Source organism: Balaenoptera acutorostrata, chromosome 4 (assembly GCF_949987535.1).
Source record: "Balaenoptera acutorostrata chromosome 4, mBalAcu1.1, whole genome shotgun sequence".
Classification (NCBI taxonomy): domain Eukaryota; kingdom Metazoa; phylum Chordata; class Mammalia; order Artiodactyla; family Balaenopteridae; genus Balaenoptera; species Balaenoptera acutorostrata.
In genome coordinates, this window is record NC_080067.1 from 151763074 (window position 1) to 151784353 (window position 21280).

At 47.7% G+C, this 21280-nt stretch overlaps 1 protein-coding gene across 12 annotated transcripts in view; it reads left to right on the forward strand.

Moving 5' to 3' along the window:
• Positions 1–21280, forward strand: part of DIP2A (disco interacting protein 2 homolog A) — a 91760-nt gene that overhangs the window by 3228 nt on the left and 67252 nt on the right. For 10 of the 12 annotated variants that reach the window (XR_009008080.1, XR_009008081.1, XR_009008082.1 and 7 more), the window contains 2 exons: positions 13075–13146; positions 18216–18335. Coding sequence is in view for 8 of the 12 variants with exons in the window: in XM_057544881.1 (XP_057400864.1) it covers positions 13075–13146; positions 18216–18335 (192 nt within the window). In the remaining 4 variants the exon portion in view is untranslated. Of the gene's footprint in view, positions 1–13074; positions 13147–18215; positions 18336–21280 lie in introns of those variants that run through there. The other 2 variants (XM_057544883.1, XM_057544885.1) reach the window with 2 other exon arrangements.

The following is a 21280-nucleotide window of genomic DNA, read 5'->3' on the forward strand; positions in this document are numbered from 1 at the left end:
TCTTTAATTTCTAAAATTTGTGATATATTGATAATTCCTAGTTTTCAGAATGACAGCCTGACATTGCCTTCACATCGATAAACGTTTGTTGTGCTTCCTAAATATTCTGTGGTATACTAAAGTTCTCATGTCCAAATTCCATTCATCTGTCAAAGCCCCGCCCAAGTGTCTTATGTGACCCTTTCCTGGTCCTCTCGGATGAGGCTGCTTTCTCAGAATTCTCATCACCTTGCCCCCTCTTTTGGAGTTCTTGCCACCTTTTGTTTTTTGTGTTTGTTATTTATATATATCCATTCATTCAGTAATTATTGAGTACCTGCTGGGTGCTAGGTAAGGTTTTGGCTGTAGTGGTCAGGTTTACCTTTGTTTCTCCATCGGTCATAAGGCTTTGCACAATGTTGTATTAAAATAGGAATGTAGATACGCATTGCAGAGAAACGAAACAATTTAAAGGAAATGTAGGCTGGAGTGAGCACCCCTCCTACCTCTGGCGTCTTCCCAAACGTGGCCTGTGGTATCCATTTCTTGTGTTTTCTTCTAGAAATAATCTTCCAGTGGTTCCCATACAGTGGTTCACACACCTCTCGGGCTCCCTAAGACGGTTGCTGGGGGCCTATGAGGGAAAACTATTTTTTTATAATAATACTAAGACGTCATTTCTGTTTTCCATGTTTGTACTGATGGTACAGGAGCAGTGATGGATAAAACTACTGGTGCCTTGGCAGAAACTGTGAGGGAAGGGCCCCAAATCACACTGACAGTCAGTGCATTCTTCACCACCTCCCCACTTGCAGTAGAAACAGTGCCACTTTGACTTAGACATATCCTTTCTTGCTGAAGCAGTAACAGTTAACTTTCTTAAATCTCAATCCTGAGTACTTGTTCTGGTCTCCTCATGAGGAATGGGAGGTGCGTAAAGCACGTCTGCCACACTGAGAGGTCCAGGGCCTGTGAACAGCTCTGTTATGCAGTTTGTGCTGCAGAACAAACAGGCCACGTTTGGTGTGGAGCGTGATTTTTACTTGAAAAAGTGAGTGACAGACAAGCTGCAGTTACTCAGAGCTGGGTATTTGGTGGACGTTTTCTGAGAAATGAAGAACAATTGTCAGAAATTGTAGCCAATGATAATATTTGTGCTTTCAAGCAAAAATATAAAAATTTAAAACTTTTATCTGCTACCATGAGCTTGACAGCCTCTCAGTACTTAAAGACTTTTTTTGATGGGATCAGTGGCAATATTAATGAATGTGAGTTATTGATATTATTTAGTGAAATGTGTCAACGTTAGGAAGAGCTGCGTAATTCTGTGAACCAGCATTTTCCAGATGAACAGTGTATCATGTTACAAATTCGTGCATGGGTAAAAGATCCATTCAAAGATATACCAATGGATTGCAACGAAAAGTTGCAGTACGAAAAGTTCATTGACAAGGTTTTAGATTCTACGTTGCAACTGTCGTTTAAGAAACTACCACTTGCCTAGTTTTGGTGTGGTATCAAAGCAGAATGTCCACAGTGATCTGAAAAGGCTGCTGAAATACTCCTCCCTTTTCTAACCCACGTGTGTGTGAGGCTTTGCTTCATAGACTTCATAGACAGGATTTGCTTCATTGACTTCAACCACATATCCTGCAGCCAGCTGAATGCTGAAGCAGATATGAGAATCCACTTGTCTTCTAAGAAGCCAGATATTAAGGACGCTTGTAAAAGTAAAACAATACCTGTACTCACTAAATGCTTTGGAAATCTATTATTTTTTTAATTTAAAATATTACTTATGTTAACATGGTAGGTTTATTATAAAATTTTTAAAATTAATTAAATGTTAAAAAATTGCATCGTTTCAGTTGCTAATATGGTAAACATTGATAACTCACAAAGAAACAACAGCTCCTTGGGGTCCTCAATAATTTTTAAGAGTGTGAAGGGTTCTTGAGGGCAACACCTTTGAGAACTAGCAGACCACGCAACACTAACAGAGCTTTTAAGGAGATACCTAGATGTCAACGGGTATTTCTTTTACCTTGTGTAACATTTTTTTAGCTGTTGCCTGGTATAATGTGATTTCTGTTTATATTTTTAAGGGCAATCAGATGTTTCAATTTATAAAAGACGTGTTTGAAAATCTTTAAAAACTGTACTTACTGATTAGCTGCTTGTACGTCCATCCCACTTTACGCAGAATCCATTATCATGATTCAGGTGTATTCCCTTTAGAATTTTTTTCTTTCTATAGTAAATCATCCTAGTGCAGTTGTCTTTTTAAAGAATTTTGATTTGTAAATTTTTAAAAGAATATCAATACTAGGATTTCCATTAATATCCTAAAACTTTGCACGTGCTGTTCATTGCCAGCTCTCTGTACGTGTTGAATTCCTTCCTTCGTTTGAAGACTTAAGTTTAAACTTCACTTTCTCTTTGAAGCTCTGCATTCCTCTGAGAACAGCCTGCCCAAAGTTAGGTGCCTGCTCTTTTTGTCCCTTTAGCACTTCCTTTAGCACATTCTTACAGGATTTATCCAATTCTGTGTTTATTGTTTGTTTGGCTTTTCTTTGCCACTTCATAGGGAGCAGTTCCAGAGGAAGTTTGATCTGCCCATCGTCATGTCCTCAGCGCCTAGCATATTTTAGGCGTTTTACTGAGCGCTTGCTGAATTAATAGAAGAGTGACCCAAGCATGGTGCTTATTCTCAGTTTTAAATCAAGAATCCTCCGTAATTGGCTTGGATACTTAACTTTTTGATAATAGTTTTTCAGATTCAGTGAAGCCCTGGGAGGACTGACCTGTGCCTCGGGGAGCCATTGAACCAGGATGTGGTCTTTGTTGCTCTGAACTCCTAGGAGGAAAAGAGGCTGAGATGAGTGCGCTGGGCGTCCGGCCCCGCCGGGTGGAGCTCCAAGACTCCAGTCTAATCCGGCGCCGCAGTGGCCATGATCCCCCTGGGCCTCTCCTGCTGGGGTCCGGGTCCACACTGACCACAACTGAGGTCATGACTCCTGCCGCAGGAGTACAGCAGCTGCCGCATGCCTGGGAGGCTGTGACTCCCGACAGGGACCTTGGCTCAAGGACCCCACGTGGCCTGCAACTTTCCTAGGGCTGCCTGGAGTCTAGGACTTTTCCTGCCCGACCCGCCTGCCTTTCTTCTTCCTTCTGCAGTCACATCCGACAGCTCGCCAGCCTCCTCCGGGGCCCTCCCCATTTTCCCACCTAAATCTCTTCACGTCTGATCCTGTCACGATGTCTGCTTCTTGGAGGACCTGAACTGCCTACAGGGTCACCGGTTTAGACCCGTGTTGGGAGGGCTGGTTTATTTGGTGTTCTGGTTTACGTGTCTGTCTCCCTTGTCGATGGTCCGCCCTTCGAGGTTGTACCTGGCATGCAGTTGGTGGTCAGCGTGTACTGAATTGAACTGTTTGCTCTTCTCAGGACTCCCTTGGCCGTGGCCGGCTCTGGCTTAGCTGTCCATCGTGATGCTTCACGAGAGCAGGGGCCGAGCCCACCTTGCTCTCCTCGGTGTCTCAGTCACCAGAGCCGCTCAAGTATCGGCCGTGTCCGTTGACCTGTTACACTTCCAGGCTCTGTCGTAAAGAAAGGCGCCGTTTGCTCTGTCCATTTGCCTTCTGTTAACGCCTGGCAGACAAAGGGAGGTTGGGACTTTGGGGAGGTAACCTCAGACTGGGGGTCAGGAGATGCCTCTGGGCAGGCAAATCGGGGTCAGGAGGAGCCGTCCCTGTGGCCGGGGAGGGAGCAGTCGAGCCTGGCGGGCTGGCTGGGCCGGGGCCGCAGAGGGGGGAGCCTGGTGAGTCGTGGCGCGGGGGGCAGGCCCTGGGAGACGGGCCAGGAAGGCGGCCCGGGGCTGGCCGGGCGGGTGTGCTGGGCCCTGGGCTTCTGCGCCCGGTGTGATGAGGAGCCGCTGGAGGTCTTGCTGCTCTGACCACTGGTGCCCTTAAAGACTCACCGGCTGCTGGGAGGAGGGAGAGTGAGCCAGAGGCCAGCTGCGGGGCAGGCGCTGCGGGCAGCACGTGGTTGGATGCAGGGCGGCGGCCGCGGGGCTGAGGCGCGTCTGGGGCTGAGGCGGGTCCGGAACAGGACCGAGGGCATCGCTGTCGCTGTCGCTGTCACTGGAGGATGGCCAGGAGTCAGAACTGAGCGCCAGGATTTGCTGCGTGTGCCCCGTGAGATGGGAGAGGGCGGGGAGGGCCGGGCTGAGGGCAAGCGTGGCCGTTCCTCTATTCGCAGAAGGGCTCCCCGAACACTCGGGCCGTGACGCGTGTGTGAGGCGGCCGCCTGGAGATGTTACAGGACAGAAGTTTCTGCCGTCACAGACGTGCGTCCTCAGTGGGGGGAGCAGACGGCCAGCTGAATAGAAACATACGGAACATTAGATTTTGATAAGTGCATTGAGAGAAACCGGGAGCGAAGAGGGACGGGGAGCAAACACTTGTAGATTTGGGGTGGGGAGGCTGCAGTTTTCACCAGGGTGGGCAAGGAAGGCCTCCCCGAGGAGGGCATTTGAATCCAGGGAGAAACTGCATTTCTGGGAGGTCTGTTTGCGGGGAGGGCTCTGCAGGTGGGGAGGCCCCAGGGCAGGTGAGGACTGTCCCGTGTGTGCGTGTGTGTGTGTGTGTGTGTGCGCGCGGAGCAGAGGGGGGTGAGCAGGGGCTGGACGAGATTCCCCAGGGCCCCTCGTGCCTCCGCAGGATCAGTGTTTATCCTGGGGGTGGGGCTCCGTGGAGGAGGGCCGTGGTCTGACAGGGGCCTCGAGCCGGGTCTCTGTCCCCGCAGTGAACTGGTTGCCTAGGATGTGGCTGAAGGCAGAGAGTGGGGTGGTGAGTGAGGGTGGGGACACCAGCCAGTCTGCTCCATCGTTCCGCTGTGTTGGGATGACTGGGAGGGGCGTGCCTGTTACCCTGTGCAGTAAATGCTTCCCGCGTGACGCACGGGCCAGGACGCGGGATGGAGAGGTGAGGGTCCTGTCTCCCACTCGGCAGTCGCAGCACCTGGGAGAGAGTGACTGCCGTCCTGCTCGGCACTGGCCGGTCTGGCCAGGCCCCTTCCTCGGCTGGCGGGCAGGAAGGAGCGGGTGTGTCGGGGCACAGTGCCCTTCTGGGGGCAGCTGCCTGGCACAGGCCTCAGCCCGGGCGTGTGGGTCGGGGTCGTGCACTCGTGGCAGCCTCTGTGGTCATTCAGTTCCCTGCCCTCCTTTGACCTTCAGTCTCGCAAAGTGAGATCAGTATACATGCAGGACTTAGAGTCTGGAAAGAGAGCGGGGCGGGGGCACTGGTCTGCTGGGGTGGAGAGTCCTCGTGGAGCGGGAGCCGGGGGTGGAGTCCCTGCCTGCCGACGCGGCCCGCACCCCCATGGGGCGTCCCCGCAGGTGTCATCGTCGGGCTCCAGGGTGAGTGCCCCGTCCTTGTAGTTGGAAAGTCCCAGAGGCTTGTAATTTTGAAGACACCTCTCTCTTTCATCTTTTAACTGACATGATATGCACCATTTATTTAATATAAAATGAACGCCTACAAAGCATTTAGTCACTCTGCGATGACACGGCCGAGGAAAGGGGGGGAAGGAAGCAGGGCGGTGGGAGTGGGAAACGTACTGCTGGTACATCCTTAAGACGGACTCTTCCTGTAGCATTTTGTTTGCAGTGAGCTTGCTTCTGAGTGAGACCAGCATAATCCTTGTGGATCAGTCTTTATACCCTTAAGTTATCTAACATTTCTGGTGTTGTACTTTCGTATTAAAATGACTAGGAAGTTATGTACTATTTGGCAAAGAAAAACCTCTGTGGTCAGGGAAGGAAACATCTAAAAATTGTTACCTCTGTCATCTGTTGATGAAGAATCTTTTGGAGTGATGCCCCCCAAGGGCTCCCTTCCCACTTTTCACACAGGAAATGAATGGCCTGTGTTTTGAGAGTTCCTGGATTCTTGGGGCAGCACTTCAAGTAATCGCTGGGGGACAGTGGTCACTCAGGGGTTTCCATTCAGACTTGGCTTTGTGTCACTCAGCCGTAAGGAGAGAATAGAGATCCTGTTCCTTCAGTCTACACTGGCTATGCGTGATTTAAGATACCATTTTGGAAACAGAAAGAACTTTTATTCCCTTTCAGACTTCAGAAATTTTCTACAGGGTCTTTGGTAGAGAACCTTTAAACTGAGTATCTGAAACGTCAAAAGGCATGCTTATGCTTGTTGAAAACAGGCAACTCAAAAGAGCATGTCCTAGTAAGTTCCTCCATAACTCATGGGTTTGTGTCTTTAGGTTACTTCTAAAGATGAAGGAGGCTAAGGATTAGCCTTTCAGGAAACAGCTAGGAAACACTAAAACTAGGATCGTTTTGAAATGAAGGTCATAGAAATGTTATAGAAATAGAGATTCTTATCTCATCGTCAGATAATCTTGGTGCTATGGACTGAACTGTATCCCCCAAAATTCATATGTTGAAGCCCTAACCCCCAGTGTGACTATATTTCTTTAAGGAGGTGATTAAGGTTAAATGAGGTCCTAAAGGTGGGTCCCTAATCCCGTAGGAGCGGTGTCCTTATAAGAGAGAGAGAGAGACACGCACACACAGAGGAAAGACTACGTGAGGACCCAGGTGGGCGGTTGTCTGCACACGAAGAGAGAGGCCGCGGGAGGGACCAGCCCTGCTGCGACACTTGGATCTCAGACGTCCAGCCTCCAGAACGGTTGTTTAGACCACCCAGCCTGTGGCATTTCGGTATACCAGCCCGAGCAGACCAAGACCCTCAGCGTGTCATCCTGTCTTTCAGCAGCCTTCAGCAGACTGAGTAAAAAGGCTCATGACCTAGTGGGGCTGACAGACACGTGAACCGGCAGCATGGTGAAGTGTGTGCAGGACCCAGTCGGCGCTACAGGGGAGTGATGGTCAGGACCAGGCGAGCAGGAAAGAAAGATTCTTCCAGCTTTGCTTTGAAGGCATGTGTGAGGAGGATGGAGCAGAGGAACACGGAAGAACATGCTGGACAAAAGGAGGATGAGCCAGAGCTGAGTGGGCTGGGCGTCCAGACAGCGTCCCCCGGCCGGTGGCGGGAGAGCAGGTTGGAAGCACGGGGCTCGCTCACGGGAGGATTTATGCGTGCCAGAGAGGAATTTGGACCGGACTCGGGAGTCTAGACCAGTGTTGGAACAAAGTCACATGCTGCCTACAGCCCGGTGGGTGTTGTGGGTGTGAGGTGGCAGGCACAGTAGAACTTTCTGTGGTAGTGGAAATGTTTTGTGCTGTCCGGTGTGGTAGCCACTGGCCACATGTGGCATTAAGCACTTGAAATGTGGCTAGTGGGCCTGGGGAACTAAATAGTCATTTAATTTACTTTTAATTAATGAAAATTTAAATAGCCACATATGGCTAGTGGCTGTTGTATTGGACAACACAGCAAAGTGTATGGTCTGCTAAAGGCATTGTATTAAAAAAGAGTAATGCCATCAACGTATACCTTATGCAGTCTTCTACCTCAGCTCTCAGCGGTGGGGAGAAGATTAAAATGAGTGTGTGCATTCAAGAACCCACAAAATCTTGAAAAGAGAGATGGCCAATTTTCTGTTTTTAAAGAAGGGCTAAGGGAGTGGTTACCCTTGGGTGCTTTATTTTAAGCAGGTCTTCCTTAACAAATGATGGAGCTGGCAGGGTTTTAAGGCATTAAGCAGCAATTGAAATATTCCTGTGTGATCTCTGTCTGTCTCTCTTTACTTCTCTCTCAGATTTAGAATGATTTTTCTGGTGGCGTGCAGAGAGTGGTTTGGATGAGTGTGACGTTGGGCGCAGAAACGTTGAAGAGTGTGCTGCCATGCTCCAGGGCAGGAGGTGCTCCAGGGCAGGAGGTGCTCCAGGGCGGGAGGCGCTCCAGGGCAGGAGATGCTCCAGGGCGGGAGGTGCTCCAGGGCAGGAGGCCGTGCTGGCCTGGGTGGAGGCGGAGCCAGTGGGCTGGGGAGAACGCTCTGAAATAGAAGCAGCAGCCTTGGTGTGAAGAGGTGCACGTCGGAGGATGACTCCCGAGTTTCTGAAATGAATGCCGGGGAGGTGATGGGTCTCTTCATTGAAGATGTGGGACACAGAAAGAACACGTCTGCTTCACACCTGTTGAGTGTGAGGCGCCTCTGGGAGATCCGAGGGATGGTGTCCAGGGAACATTTGGATGTGTAGGACTGGCACTTTCTAGAAAGGGCTAGTCTGGATGTAGAAATTTGGAAGTCATTGGTATAACAGTTGCCCCATATGGAGAACTGAAAAATGCAAAGAAGGCCTAGGACAAACCCTTGAGGAACTCAAACCCCAGAGGGAAAGGCAGAGCGAGGAGACCACAGGGGAGACTGAAGAAGGAAGGCAGCACAGCAGGAGCAGAAGCAGGGGTGTGGGCCTCTGTGCCCTGAGGCCGGAGAGGGTTTCAAGCCAGGGAGCATTTACTTGGGGCGGAGGATTTTCTAGGTCAGTATGCGTGACCAGTCATCAGGTGAAGATGACTCTCCTTCCCCAGATGTCACGGAAATGGTAGCGGTTTTAAAGATTGAAAGGAAATTGACAGCAGTCTAGATTCTGGAAAGTCAGAAAGGTTGGTCGGCACAGTGAGCAAGGTCGGGGCGGGAGGGGGGAGGCAGGACTGAGGCGGGGGGAGCCACTGCGCTGGGGAGGAGAGGGTGCCTTTTCCACTGGTTTCCAGAGTCTGCCACGCCACTCCATTGGGAGGCAGGGGTGCCCAGAGGGCAGGCCCGCCTCTGCCTCAGCAGCACAGTTTCTCACTCACATTCCTCAGAAGAGTTCGAGCGGAAGCTGTGCAGCTGAAAAGTTGGGAGACCCTGGAGGGGATGCTATTGAAGTTCTCCTTTCAGCTGCAGGAGTGTTCTGCGTCTGGTCACGAGCATCCAGTGTGCATCATACCATGGTGTGGTTTCATCTCACCAAGGGATGTTTGAAAGCAACCTGCACGTGGCTGTTTATCGGGGCTTTATTCATGATTGCCCAAACTTGGGAGCAACCAAGATGGATGTCCTTCAGTAGTTGAATGGATAAATAAACTGGTACATTGAGACAATGGAATATTATTTAGCACTAAAAAGAAATGAGTTCTCGGGCTTCCCTGGTGGCGCAGTGGTTGAGAATCTGCCTGCTAATGCAGGAGACACGGGTTCGAGCCCTGGTCTGGGAAGATCCCACATGCCACGGAGCAGCTGGGCCCGTGAGCCACAGCTGCTGAGCCTGCGCGTCTGGAGCCTGTGCCCCGCAACGGGAGGGGCCGCGATAGTGAAAGGCCCGCGCACCGCGATGAAGAGCGGTCCCCGCACCGCGATGAAGAGTGGCCCCCACTTGCCGCAACTAGAGAAAGCCCTCGCACGAACCGAAGACCCAGCACAGCCAAAAATAAATAAATAAATAAATAAAAAAAAAAAAAAAAAAAAATTAAAAAAAAAAAAAAAAAAAAAAGAAATGAGTTCTCAAGCCAAGAAAAGGCATGGAACAATCTTAAATGCACGTTACTCAGTAAAAGAAATCAATCTGAAAAGGCTACTGATTCCAACTATTCTGGAAAACTATGGAGACAGTAAAAAAGATCAGTGGTTGCCAGGGGTTCAGGGGTTCAGGGGGTGGCGAGAGGGATGAATAGGCAGCGCACAGAGGATTTTTAGGGCCGTGAAGTACTCTGTATGGTAGCGTAATGATAGATGCATGTCATTATACGGTGGTCCAAGCCCATGGAACGTGTGACAGCAAGAGTGAGCCCTGTGGGCTTTGGGTGGCGATGACATGTCAGTGTAGCTCATTGTCTGTGACACATGTGCCACTCTGGCGGCAGATGGTGATGCTGGGAGAGGCTGTGCACGTGCGGGGCAGGGGATGGATGGGAACTCTCTGTGCCTTGCCCTCAGTTTTGCTTGTGACCCTTAAACTGCTCTAAAAAAAGTAAAATAAAGCAAAAGAGAGAAGGAAAAAAAAAATCTGGAAAATAAATCTACAAGCCCAGATGGTTTCACTGACAAAATTTATCAAACATTTAAAAAAGAAATAACACCAATTTTACATAGTCTCTCTCACGTATATTTTAACTTTTAATTTTGGAATAATTTTAATCTCATAAAAAATTGCAAAAATAGTACATAGAATTCATTCAGTTTCCCACAATAACATCTTATATAGCCATAGTACATTATCAAACCATATTCCATATATTCTTAATTACGAAAGATTATATGATTATTGTGTTAAAAGATTTAACGAGTTCAAAAGTGCATGAAGTAAAAAGCGAAATCTAACACCCACCCCAAGCCAAATAAATAAATCACTTCCTAGGGGTAACCACTACTAATAATTTGTTGGGTACCCCTCCAGACATTTTGTGCACATACAGAAATATATATACCTACATGCATGTGAATATAGTTTTATTTATTTATTTTTATCAGAATTACATCATTTTGTATGTACATTGTTTTTCAGCTTGCTGTTTTTACTCAGTAGGATGTCATGAAGCCCGTGTAAGTGATACCCACCCCTTCCCCACCCCCCCAGCCCAAGTACCAGAGTATTTTTTAGGACTCACAGTATCCTGTAGTAGTGATGTATGGCAGCACATTCACTTCTTCCTACTTGTTTTCATGGACAGGTAGGTTTTCTCACATACTTTGTTGTTACATGTAATGTGCACCGCCTGTCCTCGTTCCCGTGACCTTAAGGAGTTGTTGAGTGCCTTCAAGAATAGGTCTTTAGAAATTGTGTTGCTGAGGTAGAGACATGATGATAGCATTCGGGGTTTTGCCTTTATAGTCCGAAGTGAATTTGGTCTGTGGCCGTGGAGGCCAACCCGAGCCACACGTGGTGGCCCTGCCTGGAGCACTAGTGGGAACAGCTGCCCACAGGCCACCAGAGAGGCACCTCCTGCAGGTGGCCTGATGTGTTTCCGGAACTGCCCCGGGGCCTGGGTGCCCACCCCGGGGAGACCTCCTCTGTGTCTGGGATTCCCTCTGGCTGGCGGCCAGGGTCTCCCGGTTCTGTGCCGCAGGCTGAGGAGCTTGGTCTGCTGTCTGTCTCTTTAGTGTTTACCGAACCTGGGGTCAGAAACCTTGGATGTGAGTCCCTTTATTAGTTCATTAGTTTTGCCCTGGAGTCTGTTTTGGATTCCATTTTGCTGTCTGTGGCTGGAAGCTTCGCATTCAGAGGCGTGTCAGGTTGGTGTCTACATTGGATACTTGAAAACATGCTAACTGGTTACACGTGAAAATGTGTAGCTGGTTATATTCAGTTGGTTTGGACAGCTTTCAGGATATGGGCCCCAAACTGGGAGTTAGCACGTTTCCTTTCTGAATGCTCCTTGGTATCTTCACCATGTAAGCATTCATTTGAAATGAGAACATGAGAAGAAATTGTTTCTAGGAAATGAGTACTTAATTTTAAAATATCCTGAGATTGGAATTGACGTATACACACTACCGTATATGAAATAGATAACTAATAAGAACCTACCGTATACCACAGGGAACCTTATTCAATACTCTGTAATGACCTATATGGAAATAGAATCTAAAAAAGAGTGGATATACGTATATGTGTAACTGATTCTCTTTGCTGTACAGCAGAAACTAACACAACATTGTAAATAACTATACTCCAATAAAAATTAATTTTAAAAAAATTGAAAAAAAAATCCTTCAAAATCCAATGCTCTACTTTAAAATGAGGATTTATCTGTTTTAGTTTAGTGTTGCAATATTGTTTTCATTTAAATTTGTCTTAATTACATATTTTCATATGTTCTGGAGGAAACAATTTTTTTAGTAGATATTGTTGAAAAAAACACATGTGCTTTAAATTTGTTCACAAAACAAATGAGTTGCAACTCAATAAGCAAAATCATGCAATCGTATCCTGGATCCAGTCAGGGTCTGTGAACGTCCAGTGAGTGTAAGACGAGGACAGCGCAGCCCACGGGCCACTGCAGTCAGCAGTGGATTAGGTGTGCTCCTTACATCACAGGTCGGATGATGAGAAAGACGAAGTGCTTAGTGAAGAATTGACAACAGAGTGAGATTTATTATCTGGTGTCATTCAGGTAAAGTAAAAATACACGGACACAAGGCAGGATATGTTCTGCAGAACGTATTCAAATTAAGAGGCCCACAGGGCAGTAGACTAGTTTTGGGTGGGGTTGGTGGGGGGTCAGGTGCGGACCAGGGCCGAGTCCAAGGGTGTCGGTGGCAACCGGGAGCAGCTCCGTGGGCGCCCGACTGGGTGCGCAGTCCGCAAAGCGGAGGCTCTGTGCAGTGGCCTCACCACTTTGCCTGTTTGTTTGGGGTGGGTGGGCGGGTGGCAGGGGCAGGAGGGGCGCGGAGGGGGTGCCAGGAGGGCTTGCAGAGCACTGGAAGATTTCTGTTGAAGACCACTCACCCAAAGTGCAAGATACTAGTGGACACTGTAATACATGCTTCTGGTCGAAATAAAGTCTCCCAAACATGCTGGATCTGCCTGAGCACTCCGAGTCGTCCAGGAAACCAGCTGGTGTGCTTAGACTGAGAAGTGTTTCCCTGCAGACACATTTCCTGCCCCGTCTCTGGGTAGGTTAATTCATTTTTAGGCTGTTCTTCTTTATGTCCTATTCCCCGAGTGCTGGCCCAGGGACACCCCGTGGCCTGCGAGGGTTGGTTTCCTGTGGGTCCCTTACACCAGTACTTCCACAGTTTGAACCTGCACAGAGTCACCTGGGGATCTTGGTGAAATGCAGATTCAGATTCTGTCAGTCTGGGGTGTGGCCTCGGAGTCTGCAGTTCTGACTCTTTTCCAGAGTGTCATGTGGCTGGAATAATTCAGCATGTAGCCTTTTGAGTCTGGCTTCTGTCACTTAGCAATATGCGTGTGAGATCCACCCAGATTGTTGTCTATCAATAGCTTGTTCCTTTTTACTGCTGAGAAGCGTTCCATTGTGTGGATGCATCATGCTTTCTTTATCCAATCACCAGTTGAAGGACCTAAGTGTTTCCAGTTTTTCCATTATGAATGAATTTTTAATTAAAAAATTTTGGGAACCTCAGAAGAAATGTAATTCTATTTTTCCATTGTTGTTTTAGGTGACATCACTCAAAAAGGATATGAAAAGAAAAGGGCAAAGCTGCTTGCACGTTATGTACCACTCATTCAAGGTAAGGTCAGCGTGCGTCTCATCAAACTGTTCTAAAATTTGGTTTTAGAGCTTGACATTGGTAGTTTCATATTTTATTGAGAAGGTCTGGGCAAATAACGTGTCTACTATTAAATTATAAAATCCAAAGGCATAGAGTATAATATATATCTCTGGTTTGGTATAGATTTCATTCCCAAATAGGATTTCTTTTATTTTTATGATCATAGACCATGATTATTTTTATGATTTTAGTAAGGAACATTTCCTTACTTAGGTTTGGAACAAATATTATAAAGATGTCAGTTCTTCCCACCTTAGATTGATCTGTAGAGTGCACATTCAGTGTTTCAACAGAGTTTTTGGGGGTGGAATTTAACAAGCTAATTTTAAAATTTATATACAAGTTTGGGACTTCCCTGGCAGGCCGGTGGTTAAGACTCTGCCCTTCCACTCCAGGGGGCGCGGGTTCGATCCCTGGTCAGGGAGGTAAGACCCCATGTGCCGTATGCAGCACAGCCAAAAAAAAAGAAAAGTTAAAAAAAAAAATGTATATACAAGTTTAAAGGGCCAAGGGATTCAAAATATGATAAAAAAAGAAGAATGAGGTGGGAGGATTTGCTGATTAGGATACGAAGAGTTAATATCAAGCTGTCGTCATTAAGACAGCCTGGTTTGGCACAAGGGAAGACAGCTAGATTAACAGAGCAGAACATGGACCCAGACAGACACGCACCGCTGTGGAGACCAGGCTTATGGTGGAGGTGGTGTTGCCGCTCCCGGTGCTGGCACAGTTCCGTAAGACACAGAAACCAGCTCCACAGAAACCAGATGTTAAGGGCCTAAATGAGAAAGGCAAAAATTATAGCACCTTTGGAAGATCATACAGGAAAACTGTCACCGTCTCTAAATAGGAGGGATTTCTCAAGTCCCTAAAGGTACCAAAAAGCAGCAACTGTAAAGGAAAAAATTGGTAAATCGGGGTGTGTTAAAATTAAGAATTTTATTTTATCAAAAGTCCCCATAAAGAGATTAAGGACAAGCCACAGTGTGGGAGGAGATAATCCTAGCACAAAGAACAGGAAAAGGACTAGTTTTCCGAGCCTATAAAGCAGCAGTGTCAGCAGAGCCCTTTGCGATAGTGGGAATGGTCTGTAGCTCCACTGTCCGGTACACTGACCACTTGCCACGTGTGGCTCCTGAGCACTTGAAGTGTGGTGGTGTGACTGAGAGACTGAATTTTTAATTTAATTTTAATTAATTTAAACTTTAAAGAGCCAGAAGGTCCCCCAACATGATTTTTTAAAAAGCCCAGTAGGAAATTGGGCTAAAGACTTGAGTAAGTATTTTATTGGAGGAAACCCTAATAGCCAGCAAGCAAACGAAAAGATACTTACCTAAGCTTGGTAGCAGTCAGAGAGATGCACGTTAAACTGTGACCCACCTTGGGTTGTTGGAGAGGATTCAGACGGGTGTGCACAGCTTGTGGGACCTGGCAGAGTTGCAGAGGTGCAGAGGCAGCTGGCAGCTCTCCTTCAGGGACACGCATGCCCTGGAGAAGCTCTGGGTGCCTGCACCCTGGCCTTGTTCCATGCACAAGAGTGTTCATTGTTTTCCCTCAACTGCCAAGTGCTCAAACGTCCATCAGCAGGATGCACACGTGTGTCAGCAAGGATGAGTCTCATAAACGTAACGGGGAGTGAAAAAATGATTACACGGGAATATAGCCTGTAAAACTGAAAAACCCACCAAACTGCCACTTCTCAACCTTTTTGTAGCTGGTAAAGAAAGAAGGGGAGGGAAGTGGTCTTCCCTGAAGTGAGCGTGGCGTTTCCGTGTGTGTGGAGTGAGATTGGAGGGGCCACGAGGAGCTCTAAGGCACATGAGTGTTTATTTCTTAACTGCTGCAGTTGTTACACTGAGTTTTTTTCTGTGTAATAATTTTTGAACTGAATACATGCTTTATTCTGCCTGTATCGGTATGATATATTTTACAATAAATCAGTAACAAGAAGAATACTGAGGAGGTGCTTTATGTACTGACATTCATCCATCCAAAATAAAACAAAAACAAGGAAAATTGAGTACAGTTGGAGGAAACTATTAAAAACAACATCTTGAAGCCCATTTGCCAGGCATCAACAGCAGCTGTCCAACGAGGCGTCCATGTGCCATCGTACGTACTTCCTTTCCTCAGGGGCAGCCATGCCCGCCATGCCACTCCCAGGCCCTCCGTCGGGGTGGCCAGTGCCTGTGCAGCGTCACAGACAGACAAGGCAGGCGAGGGTTAGAGAGCACAGCATGCCATCCTTGCACAGGTGCTGTTATTTGATACCTTGAAAACCTAGGTGACTCCTTACTTAGCTATTAGAATTAGTAAGAACTTTGGTTTGATAGAAGACAAGTATGCAAGAATCAATAAGTTTTCTCTGGCAATATTTCTGTTTATAAAACAACTCACGTTCGTAATGGCAATAAACTATCAAATGTTTTTAATACATTTAGCAAGAAAGCCACAGGACCTATGTTAGGATCATGCAGTCCGTTTGAAAGAAATAACCAAGACCCTAAAATATGAAGAAATATACCAATATCCTAAATGGAAAAATTTAATATCATAAAAGTAGTAGTTTCCAAATTTGTGAACAAAATGTAGTCCATTCTGAATACCAGTGACTGATTTAATTTTCCTGAAACCTGGCATTGGAAGTAATAACCCACTTGAAGGAGAAAAGTTCTGCAAGTAGCCAGTACATTTTTGGGAAGGGGCACCAGTGAGAAAGGCCTGGCCTTCATGGTGTTCAACCCGCTCGTGTGCACTTGATAGTCCCAACCGGAGGGTGTTGGTGGACGGCGTGGAAGGCCCAACGGTGTACGAGAGGGGCGTCTAGAAACGATTCAGGACAATTCAAAGGAGGGAAGATTTATTTAGTAACTGGCGCCAACCCTTTGGAGGCAACAGTGGGACACTCTTCCTCTCCACCGTCAGCGAACGTGAGCTTGGGAAGGGTTAAAGCTCTAGATACGTTGTAGGCAACAGTGGGACACTCTTCCTCTCCACCGTCAGCGAACGTGAGCTTGGGAAGGGTTAAAGCTCTAGATACGTTGGAGGCAACAGTGGGACACTCTTCCTCTCCACCGTCAGCGAACGTGAGCTTGGGAAGGGTTAAAGCTCTAGATACGTTGGAGGCAACAGTGGGACACTCTTCCTCTCCACCGTCAGCGAACGTGAGCTTGGGAAGGGTTAAAGCTCTAGATACGTTTGTAATTATAAAATACTACAGAACTCCGGAGAGCATTTGAATAACCTTTGAGTGGGGGTTACAAGATCGGAGACCTGGAGGAAAAACAGGTTATGATTGTCTCCCTAGAAATGAAAACACTGCAGAGGGATTGCGACCAGCTGGCCGTGGCCTGGGGGGCGAGCACAGCCCAGGGTGGGGCCTCCAGCTGACCCGGGCTTTCTGCAGGTCACTTGGGGGGGCTCCTTAGCTGGACAGAATGGACAGAAATTCAAAGAAGAGGACATACGGATGGGCAATAAACAGTAACGTGTGTTCAGCCTCACCAGCAGATACGGGAATGCAAATTAGTGAACCATTTTTCTCCTGTCAGATTGGCAAGATTCTAACCCTTACGACATCCGTCGCTGACAAAGATGTGGGGAAACGGCACATTGTGGGAGTGCGAATTGCTGTGACCTTTCTGAGAAGTTCTCTCTTGATACCTGTTAAAAATATACCTACTGTTTTATCCAGTGATTTCCCACTGGGCTTTATATCTTCGTTGAATAAATGAATCGATCTCAATAAAAGCACTGTATTTTGGAATAAAAGTGTAAGGATGTCCATATGCATATATGTCACTTAGCAGCATGCCTGATTATAGTCTGTAACACGTAAGAGTCTGTGTTCTCTGTTACGGACTCTAAAGAAATTTTATCCAGTCACAAGAAACAAAAAGCCAGAAGCAGTGCTGACCAGTATTGCTGTATGTCGCATATGTGTATGTGTGTATATGTTCACACTTTGAAGAGCTGAACATGGATTTCCAGGGGCTCTCGCTGTCCTCTCGTGCTGCGTAACTAACACCCCAAACCCCGTAGGTAAAACAACAGCAAGAGCAGCGTTTTGCGCCCAAACCTGCGGGTTGGCCAGGCTCGGAGGGCAGCTCCTCCCTGTCTGCGGAGCCAGAGCTGGTGTCCTGGGGGCTCCGCAGTCACAGGGGTGGCGTCAGTGCCGGGAGGCTTGGGCAGCCGAGCGTGGAGCCCCCGTGGCCCCCGTCCCCTCTGTCCTCTCTGTGTGTCGTCAAAGAGAGTTGGGGACCGGGTGGCCTTTCATGAGCAGCGTTGGAGGTCAGGACCCACCCGGGCCCAAGTGGGGATAGGCTACTGCTTTTCGGGCAGTGATAAGGGCTGGGGGCCCTGGAGGCGATTTTTCTGAGATGTCTTGAAACAAAGGCTAAAACACGGAACAGATTATTGTGATGAAGTCCAGCTGAAGGCTTCGCTTTGTGTTCTTCTCAGATGCCAGCAAGCCAGGGCTCGGGCCGCACTGGCTGCATGCTTGTGCGCCACGCCTTTCTGCGGCACGTGGCGTCCGAGGGCCCGGGTGTCGGGGCTGTGGGCGTGAGAGCCCGGGGGGCTGCGACAGGGCGTGGAGAGCCGGCCGGCCGCCCGTCGGGGTTGGTCGGCACCCGTCTTCGTCCCTGTGTCTGAGGGCGTCTGGTGACACCCCCGGTGATGGCTTTGTGGGCTGTTTCCCACTGGGCTTGCTGACGCCAGGGACACTGGGGGAGGGAGAGCCGTCCCAAGAGAGCTGGCCCCGCGCCTGCACGCGTGCCCAGCTCAGGGCCCAGGACGGCTGGGTGCCGGTGGGCGGTGAGGCCGCGGGGCTGGAAGTGGACCTTGACGTCTCCACCCTGATCTCCAAGTTCAGGGTCTTCTGGCGTTGGGGCCGCCACAGCGTGCGTGGTCGCGCAGCGGGTGCTGTGCAGCAGCGGACGGGAAGCGGGGGCTGTTTTACGTGGGTTTTTCCATGACTGGAAAAGCAAATTGTTCACACCAGGTGCTCCTGTAAAACTGTGTTTCAGGAGTAGATCCATCCCTACAAGCAGAGACTAGGATCCCCGGGCCCTCACCAGCCACGGCCCCCGCGCCCAGACAGCAGAAGCCGAGGCCCAGCCACGCCCGGGACGAGCGCTTCAGGTCAGGTAGGGACCAGAGGCCTGCAGGCCTCTGCTCGGACACTGCGTCTCCACTGAGGAAATTGTTTTCTTTCTTTCTTTTTTTTTTAACTTTTTATTTTATATTGGCGTATAGCCGATTAACGATGTTGTGATAGTTTCAGGTGCACAGCAAAGCGACTCAGCTGTACATATACATACGTGTATCCATTCTCCCCCAAACTCCCCTCCCATTCGGAAATTATTTTCACTTGAACCATAACTTACCACATCATATTTTTCAAGAAAAAAATAAAACTTCCACATAAGACAGTATGTTTTAATGTAGCCTGGAGTGTAAGTGTTCTCTTCTTAGGGGATGCTTATAGACATCTCAGGAGAAAGCTAAATCTTCCTTTCCCCATTAGAATAATTGCTGTAAATGTTTGTGTCCATTTTCCTACCTAGATCTTTGGGGTTGGTATTGGTGGATTTGTTCATCAGGGACCGCTTTACTATTGTAGGATCACCAGAGGTCCCTTTCCTGTCCCTGCCTGTCCTCATCTCCCTGCTCCCTGTCCCCCCCCCCCCCGCCATTTCCGTGTAACTGACATTGATGACCTGCTTTCTGCCCTTGTGAACTGTATCTGGTTCTCATTCTTTACTTTCTGAAAACAAGACCTTTATCATTAATGTGCTTTGCTCATATTTTCCCCAAGGCTTTGTCTTCTCTTTGAACTCTCTTACAGTGGCTTTTGTAGCAGAAGTTTTTAATTTTAATGAAGTCCAGCTTATCAGTTCCTTTTCATGAATAGTGCTTTTGTTCTCGCGCCTAAGAAATCTTTGCCAAACCCAAGGTCACAAAGATTCTTACCTGGGTTTTCTTCTAAAAGTTTTATAGTTTTAGGTGTTTTTTTTTTTTTTTAAACTATTTCAGTGGAGGTAAGGCATTTCTCTCTCTTTTTTTAAAAATTATTTATTTATTTATTTATTTTATTTATGGCTGTGTTGGGTCTTCGTTTCTGTGCGAGGGCTTTCTCTAGTTGCGGCAAGTGGGGGCCACTCTTCATCACGGTGCGGGGACCTCTCACTATCGCGGCCTCTCTTGTTGCGGAACATGGGCTCTAGAGCGCAGGCTCAGTGGTTGTGGCTCACGGGCCTAGTTGCTCCGCGGCATGTGGGATCTTCCCAGACCAGGGCTCGAACCCGTGCCCCCTGCATTGGCAGGCGGACTCTCAACCACTGCGCCACCAGGGAAGCCCTAGTTTTAGGTTTTACCTTTAGGTCTATGATGTAGATTTTAGTTAATTTTAGTGTGATTCAAGGTATGGCGCACAGCTTACTTTGTTGCATGTGGTAATCCCGTTGTCCCCGATGCCCTTGCTCCTTTGTCTAAAAGCGGTCGCGCCCATGTGTGACTCTCTTTCTGGACTCTGTCCTATTCTGTTGATGTATTCGTCTGTTGGTATGGCAGAGCCAGCTCTCTTAATGATTGTAACTTAACAATCATTGTTCACATCAGTAGTGTTATGCCTCCAAGTTTATTCCTTACTGTTGTTCCCTTGTATATACTGTGCCTTTTTTCCTTCTGGTACCTTTAAGATTTTTCTCTTTGTCACTAGTTTTGAGTGACTTGATTATGAGGTACCTTGGTGTAGTTTTCTTTGTTTTTTTGTGCTTGGGGTTTGTTGAGCTTCTTGGATCTGTTGCTTTATACTCTGTAATGTTGACATTGTCTAGATTTTTAGTTGGTGGTTGTCTTATCTGTACTTAGGTTTTTGTTTGTTTCTAAGGCGGCAGTAATGTTTAAGGTGTGTGCTCACAGTCACAGCCAGGTCTCTTGCAGGGGCTTCTAGGTTTGTCTCTCTCCTGAGTACTGTCTTTCATGAGTGTTTTCGGTTGTATGTCTGGGAGTATTTTTATTAGACCCTCAAGTTTAAATGATACTTTGGCTGGATATAAAATTCTAGGTTCAACACTCGTTTCTTCAGCTGTGTTGCCTTCTTGCACCTGGTGGTTACTATTGAGTAAAGTCAGTCTGTTTCCTGATCCTTCAAGATGATTTGCTCTCTCTCTCTGGAAGCTTTTAGGATTGACTGGCTGTCTTTGATATTTGTAAATTTTATTTTAATACGCCTAGGTGTGAATTTTTCATCTTTCCTGATAGTACCCTATGAGCCATTTTACTATAAGGTTTCTAAATGCTTTAAAAACATTTTGTTGGGAAAATTTGAACACGTACGAAAGTGGACTTGGCGGTGTGATGAGCCCCAGACTCGTCCAGCCCCCGCAGTTCCTGCCATGCTCAGGCTCAGTCTTGGCTTCTTCGTCAACCCCCTGCTTCCTCCCTTCCCATGTGATTGTGAAGCACATCTCAGAGATCATGTTATTTCATTTAGAGGTCATAATATTCTTGGCTTCTGTATCTGAAAAGAACGCATGTATCTCTAAAAGATAATGCCGTTGTCACAGAATAATTAACAATAATTCCTTAGTGTCAAATACCCAAATGTTCCTGTGGTTTGGAAAAAAAACCAGTTTATTTGGACCCAGGATCCGAATGTGGTGCACATATCTCAGGTGGCTGATGTGTGTTTCCACCTTCGATAACCCGGTCTTGGGACCTGGGCTGTGGTCCGATGGCTCCATGGCTCCAGCAGGCCACTTAGGGTTCTGTGTTCTCTCACCAAGAGGCCCTGCAGGCCTGAGTCACTCTCCTCCTTGGGATGCTGGCAGACCCGTTTGTTCATTAGGGTGGCAAAATGGGTGGACTGCTTCTATGGAGAGAAACTTGTGCTCGCTCGCCACAAGGCACAGGAGAGCCTGGAGAAACGCTCAATTCTTTCCATCTGTTTACTCCTTTTTAAAATAATGGGTTAGGTCACCAGCATCCTCCAAAGGCAGCCAATTACTTTTGCTTCCTCTCTTCTTTCCTTTCTTTTCTTTTATCTTGTTTTTCAGCATTGTAGTTGATATTCAGTCCTTCTAGCATT